Below are 12,794 nucleotides of genomic sequence, written 5' to 3'. Positions count from 1 at the left end.
GAAGTGCTCGGACCGGTCTAGCCTACGGAGGAATTATTCTTGTCGCCTGGCAACTGTGACAGCTGCCGATGACGAGTGGGAGTAGGCTAATATTCAATTTTCACCGGGAGTGGTAATTGGGAACACCTGTTGCGCAATTAGGAAATCCTACGAAGGCTATATGACGCGTCCTTCGAAGGATGCAGCCTTCACATTGGGACACAGCTTATATGATTAGTTGTCTTTCGAGTCTGAGTCCTTCGATCTTTTGTCACATGACCCCTGGTATCTCGCTACAAATACTACATTAGATTCTTATTGACTGTATATTTTTTTATATTTAGGAATTAACATACAATTGGTGTGTTTTTATTTTATATGTATGTATGTATGTATATATATATATATATATATATATATATATATAATAACAATTATATTTATATATATATATTATATAATAACACCAATTATCTAATAGTAACAACAATTATATATATATATTTATTATCTAATAACAACAACAACAATAATTATAATAATAATAATAATAATAATAATAAACTAGAGGTGGGCATAGATAAATTTTTTTAATCTAGATTAATCTAGATTAATTTTGAAATTAATCTAGATTAATCTAGATTAAAATGGCTCATTTGAATTCTGCCGAAGGCATTCAGAATATGTGTGCTACCCAAATAATGACTATAAAAGTAAGTCTTTGAGAACGGGTTTCTCAAGCCAGGTGGCGCATTAGACCAGGGGCTCATCTCCTGTTTCCAAAATGCATCACAAACTGCTTGAGAAAGCTGTTCTACTCATAGACTGTAAAAGGTTACTACTGTACTGTTACCGTCCGTAGGCAACATTAGGTAGGCCTATGTTATTATCAACTACTATAGGCTATCAATTAGGGATGGGCGATATGGCCTAAAATCTATATTGTGATATACATTGCAGCCTCTTGCGATAACGATATACAGTATTTTATAATAAAACCATTTCAGAACAGATTACAGACCCTGCTAAACAACTGCTAAATGTTTTTTTTTTAAAGGGTGTATGTAGTTTTGAGAACATATATTGTGCAAAACTGTAAGTATACAACATAATTTTGCAGATAAATAAAATTTAAGTACACTAGCTGCAGAGACTTAAGTAGGTCTAATGTTTATTATGGCTTGGAGCTTATGAAACCCCAAATTTAAAATTAGAATATTGTCTAACTGATGTCTTTTCAGTTAAAAAGAAACACAACAACGATTCTTAAAATCGAGATTATGTGCTACACCACTAAGATATATTGGAATGGGAATAATACGCGCGCGCTGGTATTCAGTGATATCATGTTTCGTTTTGAATTTGAGGTGGTAGAACGGATTAGTCGTGTGTTAACTTACCGAACTGTTACCCCGGCCCACACACTCTGTATATAGTTTGCTGCTGCTGCTCGTCTGACGGCTTAAACCCGAACCAAGTCCAAATAATGGATGTTGCACCGATCTTTTTCACCAGCTTTCACTTTCAGCCGTGTTTACTTAAGATGACGACGAATATGCGTTGCAGCCGGGTTTACCTCGCGGCCGCGGGTAGATTGCGTCATCATAGCTTGTGTAGTATAGAGCCATCTCCCAACCCAACTTGGAGAATAGATTAACGGCGATATTTTTTTTATCGTGCGATAAGAGTCTCGCGTTAACGCAGCACGTTAACGCCGATAACGGCCCACCACTATAATAAACACACCACAGATGCACAAGAAACATTTAACAATAAAAAAGAGAAGGACAGGGACAATAACAAGATGGACTTTTTTTATTGCACATATATTTTGATAATTGTATGTTAATTCCTAAATATACATTCAGACACAGTCAATAATACACAAGGCCGCATTAATGCACGGGCTTACCTGGGCTGAAGTTCAGGGGCCTCCCATGTTGAGCTGAAAAGGTCATATTGTTTTGTAACTTGTCAGGTTTTCAGTCAATCACTCTAATCGCACGTTACATGTCTGCTGATTGAGTGACCCACATGGCCCCATAAGCCCCGTTCACACAGCCAGCGATTTTGTCGCTGTATGTCGCTAGTCTCTATACTGTGAAGTCGCTTGTGGGCGTCGGTAGTGCTGTCGCTCTAATGTTATTGGTAGACTGCTCGTCTGGCCACATCTAAACAAAACTCCATCACAAGTCATTCAACTATATTATTATAATTTGACTAGGAATTAGGCTCAAGAAACAGTATGCTGTTGGGAGAGTGTTTTTATATTACCACACCGCAGTGTTCAGTGGATTCAATAATTTACTAGATTAACGATCGATCAATTTACAAATTAAACTCACTCACACTAAAACGTCATCCGAATTCGACAAATAATACATTTTCCTGTCCCTAATAGTCAACATAATGCAGGAGAAACTGTAAAATGAACTGCAGCATTGCTAAACTTGCATCATAAAATTACAACACTCGAACTAGAAATGTATGAATTAAACTCACTGAGACTGTCGACAGTTTCTTTTCCATGCATCATTTTATTATATCCATGTTTGTGGTTAGTTACAGTCAAATCATATAAAACAATGAAATTGCCCTTGATGTCTTCTGTCTTGCCAGCACTGCACTCGAGACGGTGACGGGAGCTGAGCTCCACTGAAAGGCTTCTGTCCTATTGGTTGTCGCTCGCGAAAATCACTTCTCATTTGCATAAAGTTGAAATTTCTCAACTGTAATGTAGATTACCTAGATATTACACTTTTTTTTAAATGAGACTCTATAAATCGAGGGGATGGGGGGCCTTCAAAACCTCTCAGCCCCGGGGCCTAACATTAGGTTAAGGCGGCTCTGATAATACAAATCTAATGTTGTATTTGCAGCGAGATACCAGCGGTCCCGTGACAAAAGAACGAAGGACTCAGACCTGAAAGACTCGAAACTAATCATTTCTCTTTCCGGTAGTGACAGTATAGTCTCTATTGGGACTGACAGGAGGAACGAAAGACTCGGAGGACCCGGCCGAGCCGAACCCGAACTCCCGAAGACTCAAACTAATCATTTCTGTTTCCTGTTTGAACCCGAAGACACGAGGCGGGGGACAGACGTGATCAATGTGAAGTTGCAAAAGAAAGAACGTCTCGGATCAGGAGGTGAAGTGAACTAACAGACTGCAATAGCCTGAACTTAAGACCCAACTAATCAATTAATTAAACATTTCAGTTTCTTATCATTTGGATTTGGCTAGTTTAGTTTATGGTTTATTTTTATTTTTTCAAATGTAATCAACATTTTCGTAAGGACTAGATGTGTTGGGCTATTTAACATGACATTTTAATTATATTCTGCTGAAATGAACGAAATGACTCAAAAAAAAGATTTGTTAATTTTGCTGAACGAGATTCAAAGATCCGAGTCAGTAAAATGATCCGAACTTCCCACTACTAGTAAGAAACACTGGCAGAGGTCATAATCCAGTGGATTGGCGCATCTTTCAGGAAGGTCAAAGGTCATCGTATAGATCACATGGGTCAGGTTACAGTTTTCCTTCTTTCAAACTTCATATATTTCTGAGTTATCTAGATTTACCTGATGATGATTCTACTCAATCCTTGTTGTTGTTTTTATCTTATCTCAGTTTTGTCAGAGTCTCAGGTCTGTAAATTCAGTTCTGTTCAGGAGGAGTTTATTTAATGTAAACTGGATTAGAATAATTATGCTTATACTTTCACTGATCAAAGGATTACAGTATGATCAGATGATATGGGTTTATATATTTTACATTTATTAATGAACTGTCATTTATCAATTTTACAACAAATTACTTTTTTATTGAATGACATTTTATTAAATTGTGTGTGATAATTAAATTCAAAGTTAATTTTGATAGTAATATAAAATAATTAATGTGACACTACAGTAAGAACTGAATGACTGATTTCCATCAACACAAATAGAGTTTGAGAAAAGCACAGATACACACCGTCACTCATTATGACTCACAATCACACACTGATCTTACTGTCTATATGAGGATTCATTACACACATTTATTCTGACATGATATTTCACTGACAGAAGATCAGCTGTAGAATTAATGTAATGAAGAGAAAATAAGAGACTCTATAACATCTCACTGTTACTGATTTATCATGCAGCTCAAAGCATTATGGGTAGAATCTCTCTACAGTCTGTTCTGATTCATCAACACAGTTTCACTGATGATCCCTTATAAACCCCAAACCCAGGATAGAGCGGTTGAGTGAATGTGGTCTGGACTGTGTGGATGAGGCTCATTGTGTCAGAGACGCTGTAGAAGGACAGAGTTCCTGCACTGTGATCCACATACACTCCTATTCTCCTGTTGATGGGCTTTACAGGGAGTTTAGTCTCTATCTTATTGTGGATGAATGAGTAACTGGAGGAAGAGCAGGACAAACTCCAGGACTGATCATTATATCCAAACAAACACTCAATACCCGATCCCTTCCTGCTGATGCTCTTATATGACACTGATATTTCCACACTACCACTCCACTCAATCTCCCAGTAACAGCGTCCACACACACTCTCTCTACACAACACCTGAGGAAACACATCAAATCTGTTTGGATGATCAGGATACGGCTGATCTGTGTAAGTGAATGTAATCACTCTGTTCCTCTCAGACAGACGGAGGTGTTCATTCACTGTGTTCAGATCCAGAGTGAACTGATGAGAATCTGATGGAGAGAAAACACATCAGAATCAGGAATTATGAATCTGTCTGATCTTTTATTATAGCTGAACTATTCATGTTCAATATATCAGCAGTGTCTCAGTACAGTTTACCAGATATCCTGTGCAAATCATCAATTACATGATCAACTCTAAAACTCTTCTATCATGTTTTCTTTCACCTTCTACAGGAAGAACATGAAGACACTGTGAGTTTTTCTGCTTGTTTTCTTAGTGACTTACATTGTAGGAAGTCGTTCCTGGTTCTGGGAACAATGTTGGTGAAAGTGACTGTGGAAATCAACAGACATGAAGAGTGTGATTATCATGTTGAGAGAAAATGATCCATGCATCCGTTCCTAAGACATTTCTAATATGATCTTCTGCATGATATGAGATGATGGAGGATCATTTCTGAGAGCTGATGAATCTCCAGGGGTCTCATTTATAAAACTGTGTGTATGATCCTTACTTAAAGTGTACGTGCGCCCGAAAGCCGAAAATGGCGTACGGTAAAAAATATTTAGACTTTAGACAAATTAATTAATTGATTAATGGTATAAGACATTAGGAAAATCATTTAGCAGCCTATCCTTGCCTTGTTTTTGAATACAGATAAAGTTTTTCTCAATCTTTTCCATTGGCCAATAGTATTTTTAATTGACTTGGAAACGAATAGGCCTTGTTGTGCATTATTTGCACGAAAATATTTTCTCAGACAATCTGCTGTTATCATGATAAGCAATTCTCTCTGTAGTTCAAACATTAAAACACAACATGCCACAGGAAAAGTGTTCAAAAAGCATTATATTTATATATGCGTCAGTTTCACTAAACGGGCCATTTAAGAAAGGATGGATGTTTGCTTCATGTGATAGGCTTGGTGAGTGAAATTATATTTGTATTATCTTTCTATATATGTATAATTTTCTTAAAATGTTCTGTCTAAAAGTGACCCAAAAGACATTTAACTCCAGCTCACCATCGGTGTCGCCAAACTGCTCCGTCTCCAGAATGTTTGTACACATGACTCAGAGTTTACGTGCAGGTGCACAAATTTTCCCGTCAAGTTTGTTTTTAGAAATCACAATTTATGCACCGGAAGTGGCGTACGCCTCTTTCAGGGCCTGTTTTGTGCAACGCAACGGTTATAAATGAGGCCCCAGGACTTTACCTCTGTCAGAGATCTTCTTCAGCTCCTCTTGGCAGAAATCCTCCAGTTTGTCTTTCAGCTGACGGACAGATTCTCTCACAACATCAAAAGAGGAGAGAGAACTGAAGGGATTGTCATTTACGTCTGTAGATTCAGGAGGAGCTGAGAGAGACTGGAAACTCTACAGAAAACAGAAATCAAAGCTCATCACCTCCACACTTCATCAATAACCTGCACTACTGTCAGATTTCAGCGGCTCTTGTTGATCTTGACATCTTTAGTAACTGAACTAAATCCAGCTCTTTCACAGCATCAGATACATTTCATTATATGACATTAGAGCAACAAATAATAGCAAGTCACACACTATATGTGAACTGTCTAGTCAATCGTTGTTGTTTTTTGGATGATAAAACATTAGCTAAGAACATAAATGTTGAGTAGGGTTTGAGGGTTAAGTAGATTTGCTTAGGAAAAGCAGTTCAAAGGCTACGAGTAGATTAGTGGTCAGGTTTTGTGGTTTCAAAACGCAGCATTGCTATATTTCCGTATTTTATCTCCATCCACTACGACAAAACCAGGATGTACTGAATTAAAGAACAGTGTGCTACTCTAGATTATACAACTCCTCTCACGCGCCGGACTGGAAACCAGACAGATTATAATTTATATTTATAATAATTAAGGTTATGACCGAGACAGGACATAGATGTGAGGGTAGTCTAAAGAGCTACTGGACTCTGACCACTGCAGACAGAGAGAAGTGGAGAAATAAACTCACATCAAATCCTGATAGCAAGTGTCCACTTTCAGATATATATAACCTTAGCATGAAATTCAACCGCAAACATATTTATAATAATTGTGTTTTAGAAGCAACCAAAGAAAAGTCCACAGAAGGAGATGCTTTGGCTGAACAAACTAAAAACATCAACTTCAACATCCCCACCGGCGTCACATTTACAACGACTCAGTGAGTGTCAATATGCCTAATTAATAATAGCCTGCATAACAGATAATATCTCTAACAAATGATTAAATCATACTGCATGTTTATCTTTTTTGAACTTCGTGTCTTGGCTTAAGCTGCTTTGAGGAACTTTTTGCTGAAAAGTTAAAATTTGTTACAAATGAGCTGATAAAAACTTTTGCATCAATATTTCGTGTCCAGTTGTTTATTGTTTTTAGTGATACAACTGTACATTATGCCTTAATTGTCTGTCTTGTCTAAACTCAAAAGAAAATTGAGTTTAGACTACGCTTGCGCGCTCTTGCTTCCGGGAGATTTTAACTGATTTGCGGGCATCAGGGAGCCGCTATCAATATGCGGGAGACTCCCGGAACTTCCGGGAGACTTGGGATGTCTGGGTTTTTTGAGTACTTAAAGAAAACATACCTATTCGACATTTTACTTTGGTTAAATCGTTTTTTAATTTAGGTGTGGTTTTAAAATATATATTTTTAAAACCTATGTTAACATTACCTAATTGCAACCAAAATTCAGCATTGTGAAAAGTTGTAAAAAAAAAAAAATTGTGTCGGATGGTACCATCAAGTTTCACACTGTTGTAAAAAAAAAAGTTTAAATATTAGTTAAGTTTTAAACTGTTGTTGTCTGGAAGCTCAAAACATCTTCATCATCAACACTTCAGTCAACGGCTCATTCTGCTCTCAAGAAATGTTTCTCTTTGAGTCTCTTGCTCAAGTCCACTATGACCCTGTTCTTCTAGATCTCTGTTACCTGCAGGAAATGGATGTGATCCTGTGTGTGTGAAAGCTGCTCCAGCTCAGCGTCTCTCCTCCTCAGATCATTGATCTCCTGCTCCAGTCGCTCCAGTCGTCCTTCAGCTCGACTCACTGCAGTCTTTTCCTGATCTCTGATCCGCTGTGTCGCCTCAGAGCGGCTTCTCTCAATGGAGCGGATGAGCTCAGTGAAGATCCTCTCACTGTCCTCCACTGCTGTCTGTGCAGAGCGCTGTTAGGACACACATCACAATCACACAGTGGCTTCAGTGAGTCCTGACTGAGACGTCTCAAACTTCTCTTCTTCTCCAGACTCACCTTATGAGACGCCACAGCCTCTCTCAGCTGCTGAAGATCTTTCTCTCTCTGCTGGATCCTCTGCTGGAACAACCTCTGCGTCTCCTTCAGCTGGTGCTAAAGGACAAACCAATGACAGTGAGAGTAATACTACCACAAAATCATCATGTGAACAGCTGATATGAAGCAAATATTGATGTGAGATCTAGTATGGAAATGTTCAAAGGCTCAAACTAGGAATGCACCGATAGATAGCACTTCCCAGAACGAGTCCAATACCGATACTTTCATTTTTGGTACTTGCTGATACTGAGTACCTGTATATTCATTGCATTTGTATTTTTTTTTTTTATATTGTGTAGAGAAAACCAAAAGAACATGAATCAAATATTTCCTTCAGTTATTTTCTAATTATGCCTGTTAAAATGTTTTGCATGAGCTTCTGTTACTTTCACGGTTCAGTCTATTGCTTGAATACTATTTTATCTTTCATTAAAAGCACAATGAATATTTATTGCTAATAAATGCTTTTTGAACACTTTTCCTGTGGCATGTTGTGTTTTAATGTTTGAACTACAGAGAGAATTGCTTATCATGATAACAGCAGATTGTCTGAGAAAATATTTTCGTGCAAATAATGCACAAGGCCTATCCGTTTCCATTCAAAATATAACTCTAAGGATTTTTGTCTAGTATTTAAAAATTTTCAGTAGGTTTATTAGGCTGCTGTCACTTTAAGAGCTGCACACATCCAACACATGCATTTTCTGTTTCAACTTTTTAGTTCACTTAAGACGTAATCGACCATATTTCACAAGGATACTCGCAGATATGGGCATTTTGACATAATTCTGCGTGAATTTTATCCACTCTGCGTGTTTCACTCGCGAACAGCAGGTATTCGTGAACATTATTATTTTTTAACCACATTTTAGTCTCTGTTTTTTCCGTCAACGATATTGAATGTTGATATAATCATATTATCATTTAATGATGTTGGTCTCATCATCGTCTTGTCTTAGGGTAGGTTAACACAACATCGATGTACTAAAAACAGACGACAACATTGTCAAAATGATCCCCGTTCACACGGATCTGCGAAAATGACTAAAAAGTCTGTCTTGTGCTGCCAGGCCAGTAGTTGGCAATGTCACTTCATTAAAAAAAACACAATTTCCATTTTTGTTGTTTACATGGAGACGTAAAGGCATCATTTTCAAAAGCTTGTATTTTGAAACATGTTTTCAAAAGCTTGTGTTTCCAGGCCCCCAAAACGTCTTGAAAATGAACAACCAAAACACATTTGTTTGTTTTTTCAGTTGAAAACAGTGTTGTGTAAACATACACTTAGTCATGGAAAAAAGGTTGTCAATGAACACTTTTCGTCATAGATTTCATTAATGAAATTAAAACTTAAGTCTACATTATTTCATCAGTAGTTGTAAGTTCATACCTGTTTCTCTGTCCTCTGTGCTGCCGCTGATACAGTGTCGTGGTTTTTATGTTCATCCATACACAGCACACATATACACTTCTGATCAGTGCAGCAGAAAACCTCGAGGAGCTTGTCGTGTTTCTGGCAGATCATCTCCTGCAGTCGTCCAGTGGCATCAGTCAGATTGTGTCTCTTTCCTTTAAACCAACTCTCATGTTGTTCAAGGTGATTCTGACAGTAAGAGTTCAGACACACCAGACAGGACTTGACGGCTTTGTGTTTTCTTCCAGTACAGACGTCACACTGCACATCTCCAGCTCCAGCGTAACAGTCAGCAGCAAGTTTAGTATTCTTCAGTTTCTCCACCATTTCAGCCAGAATGGTGTTTTTAGCTAAAGCAGGTCTTGGCCTGAAGGTCTGTCTGCACTGAGGACAGCTGTAGACTCTCTTCTCATCCTCCTGATCCCAGCAGTCTGTAATACAGATCTTACAGTAACTGTGTCCACAGGAAGTGGCCACTGGATCCTTCAGGAGATCCAAACACACTGAACACATGAACTCATCCTGAGATATTCTGGCTTCTGCCATTTTACTGCATGAACACAGAGACACAAACACACAACAGCTCAACTACACTTCAGTTTCACTTTCCCATAACTCATGTTTCCTGGTTCTGTGTTTGAGTGACGTGTGCCAAAGATAATAAAACGTCCACTAGATGTCAGTCTCAAACAGACGCTCAAAGAATATTTGTTACAGAGAAGCAGACAACACAATGAAAGCACCCTGAATATTTTCAGATGTGCTGGAAATTGCCATTGTTGAAAAGGTAATTGCAATTTTAAAAAATCAATAAAACTGAACAGAGAAATTTGTGACAGAGAGCTGGCAGACAGTTGTGCACTGAACCCTTTGAGAGAAACAGTGAACGTGTGATGAACTCTGGTATCAGTTTGTCCAGGTAAGAGTCTGTTCAGAAACCAAACAGGGTTATGCATATTGTACATGACAGTAAAACTGTCTTTGTAATTTAGAGGGTAATGGAGAGGGAAGCCAGGCGAACTCCACATACTTTTATCTTTGTGGATTAAGCTGGATTCAACCTGGCAAAAACACATTGCAGGGGAAGAAATGGGATTTGACAGAGAGCAACTATGGATGTCCCAGGATGTATTATTTCTGCCTCCATACTTCCCTTTCTTAAAACCCATAGAGGAGTTTATACAGTATATAATCTCGAAAACACTGTGGCTAATGAAATGATCAGTTTAGTAAGTTTTAACTGTTTTTTTATTACAAAATATCAATGTATGTAACTTTAATTAATCAACAACAACCAATAATAACAAATAAATACAATAACGAATAAAGAAACAACAATAAAATGTATTTATACTATGTTCATCTCATCCTACAGCGCAATGGTAAAAACTAATACTGAAAGACAAAGGGCATTCAGAGAGAAGAAGTGGAATAATGAAAATTTCAAGGAAAAGAAAAAAAGCAGAAAGATAAGAAAGAAAGACGCACAACTAAACCAGGAGGCAGAAAGAGTCAGGGAGCTTGCGAGACAAAGACAAAAAAGGCGTTTCTGAAGAAGTCACAGTTTCCCACTTTGCACAGAATTAACCTTTTAAATCAAGAAAGTGTCTCTAGACAAGGAAGTAAGCTTTACCTAGCAGCCCTAAAAAAAGTACAGTTATAAAAATAAATAAAAAATCGCAACATCACTGTGCCTTCTTCAAGAGAAAAAGAAAATGAATAATATGACTGCCACACCTACTACATATAATCAAGTCAAGGAGTTCTATGAGATATGACATATCAAGGCAAGCACCAGGGATGAGGGATGTGCTTAAGAAAATCCAGAAACGGCATTTAACAATGTCTATTCTAGAGGCCAAGCGCTGCTTCAAGAGTGAACATCCGGAATCCATAATCACACTAGGAGAGGTATTTGATTTTCTGAAGACAGCTGCTACAGAATTTCTGCATCACCGTTTTGTGAAGAGAAAACAAATCACATTTTTCCAGGCCAAAAAATAGCAAACAAAAACAGACAAGGAAACTGTGGTGCTACTGGTAGACTTTGCTGAAAACTACAGGGCTGCTTGCCAAGATCAGATCCGGTCAGAAACAGGTGAAAGTGTTTCCCTCTGTTCTGTGGTCTAATACCCCTTTTCCAACAAAGCAGTGCTGGTGCCGGTTCGGAGCCGGCGCCTACTCGTGAACCAGTTCTTTGTGTTCCGACAGCCAAAGAACCGGTTCTCGGCCAACTCTTTGCTGGACTAGAACCGTTCTTTTACCACGTCATGCTTACGTCGGGGGCTGGGGGTGGGGTTATTGTGACCAACAACTCGACGGGAAAGGTTGTGACCGCCATTGCTAAAAACACAGTGCTAGCTAGTAGAAAGAATGATTGAAGAAAGATGGATTCTAAAGCGAAACAGTGGTCAGTGGAGGAGACAAACTGTTTGTTAGCGGAAGCGTTTCTGGGAAAGCTAAGACTCATGGCAACGTACACAGTGACGTAACGACGTCATTTGCTGGGCTCTCTGGTCAATGGAAAAACAAACAGGTTCTGAGAAGGTTCGCAAGTTGAACCAACTTTGAACCAGCACCAGTTCCGAACCAGTTCTTTTTTGGTGGAAAAGGGGTATGAAGGAGAACCAGAGTCATATGCCATAGTGAGTGACAGCTTGGAACATTACAAGAAGTCTGTGGCAACGCTCCTCACCAGGATTGAGGAGGACATTCAAGAGAAACATCCTGCAATGAGAGCGATGCACATATTTAGTGATGGATCTGCCTCTCAGTTTAAAAAGTTATTTGTCTGGTGTTTCATGCCAACCAGCTCATTCAAGGAGCTATTTCAAACTATAAAAGTACTTCTTTGCCACAAGCCACGGCAACGGTGCAGCGTATGGTGTGGGAGCAACAGTGAAGCGTGACAGGCTGTCTTTGTGACAGATGCTGCTTCATTTGTAGATTCTGCAAGGAAGAGTTGCCCAAACACTAAAATCATACTGATCATCCACTGAATTCACAGATTTTATCCAGCATCATAAGCTGATGATAGATGGGCCATTACCACAGCTTTCCGGGCACTCAGTCAGTCCATCATATTTAGTCAGTCACCTGGGGAGAAGTGCATCACAAAATCTACTCAGAGGCAGAACAGTCAGGTGTCCATTTATTTTGGCCCTTAAGATGAAGTTTATAAGAAAGAAAAACTTGTGGCTTTTGACTGTGGTTTCGCTAGCTATTTAAGTAAATGAAAACATAATACTTATATTTAAAAGTGAATTTTCCCTCCACCATCGAACTCGAGGACGCCATTTTTTCAAATGAAAATGCTGTCGTCACCGGCGCGCAATGACTTATGGGGTAGAATAGGACACTAACGATCCGTTTTTGAATCCTTCCTTTCACGGGGAAAGAAGGCTGCATTTGGCGTCGCTTTTAGCCTTCGTC

The 12,794-nt window shown here is 38.6% G+C and overlaps 1 protein-coding gene across 1 annotated transcript; it reads right to left on the bottom strand.

The window, feature by feature from the left end:
- Nucleotides 1-3,418: 3,418 nt before the first annotated feature.
- LOC309497360 (tripartite motif-containing protein 16-like) lies at nt 3,419-9,960 on the bottom strand. The gene is made up of 6 exons (XM_082167594.1): nt 9,339-9,960; nt 7,907-8,002; nt 7,587-7,820; nt 5,867-6,026; nt 4,936-4,983; nt 3,419-4,697 (listed from the first exon to the last, which is right to left on the bottom strand). Exons 1-6 carry the CDS (start codon nt 9,906-9,908, stop codon nt 4,180-4,182), a joined length of 1,626 nt encoding a protein of 541 aa, XP_082023720.1. The 5' UTR covers nt 9,909-9,960; the 3' UTR covers nt 3,419-4,179.
- Between the last annotated feature and the right edge of the window lie 2,834 nt (nt 9,961-12,794).

This window comes from Leuciscus leuciscus (genome assembly GCF_965113295.1).
Source record: "Leuciscus leuciscus genome assembly, chromosome: 4".
Lineage (NCBI taxonomy): Eukaryota > Metazoa > Chordata > Actinopteri > Cypriniformes > Leuciscidae > Leuciscus > Leuciscus leuciscus.
The sequence above is the reverse complement of the archived record's forward strand: the minus strand, read 5'-3'. Positions and strand labels throughout refer to the sequence as shown.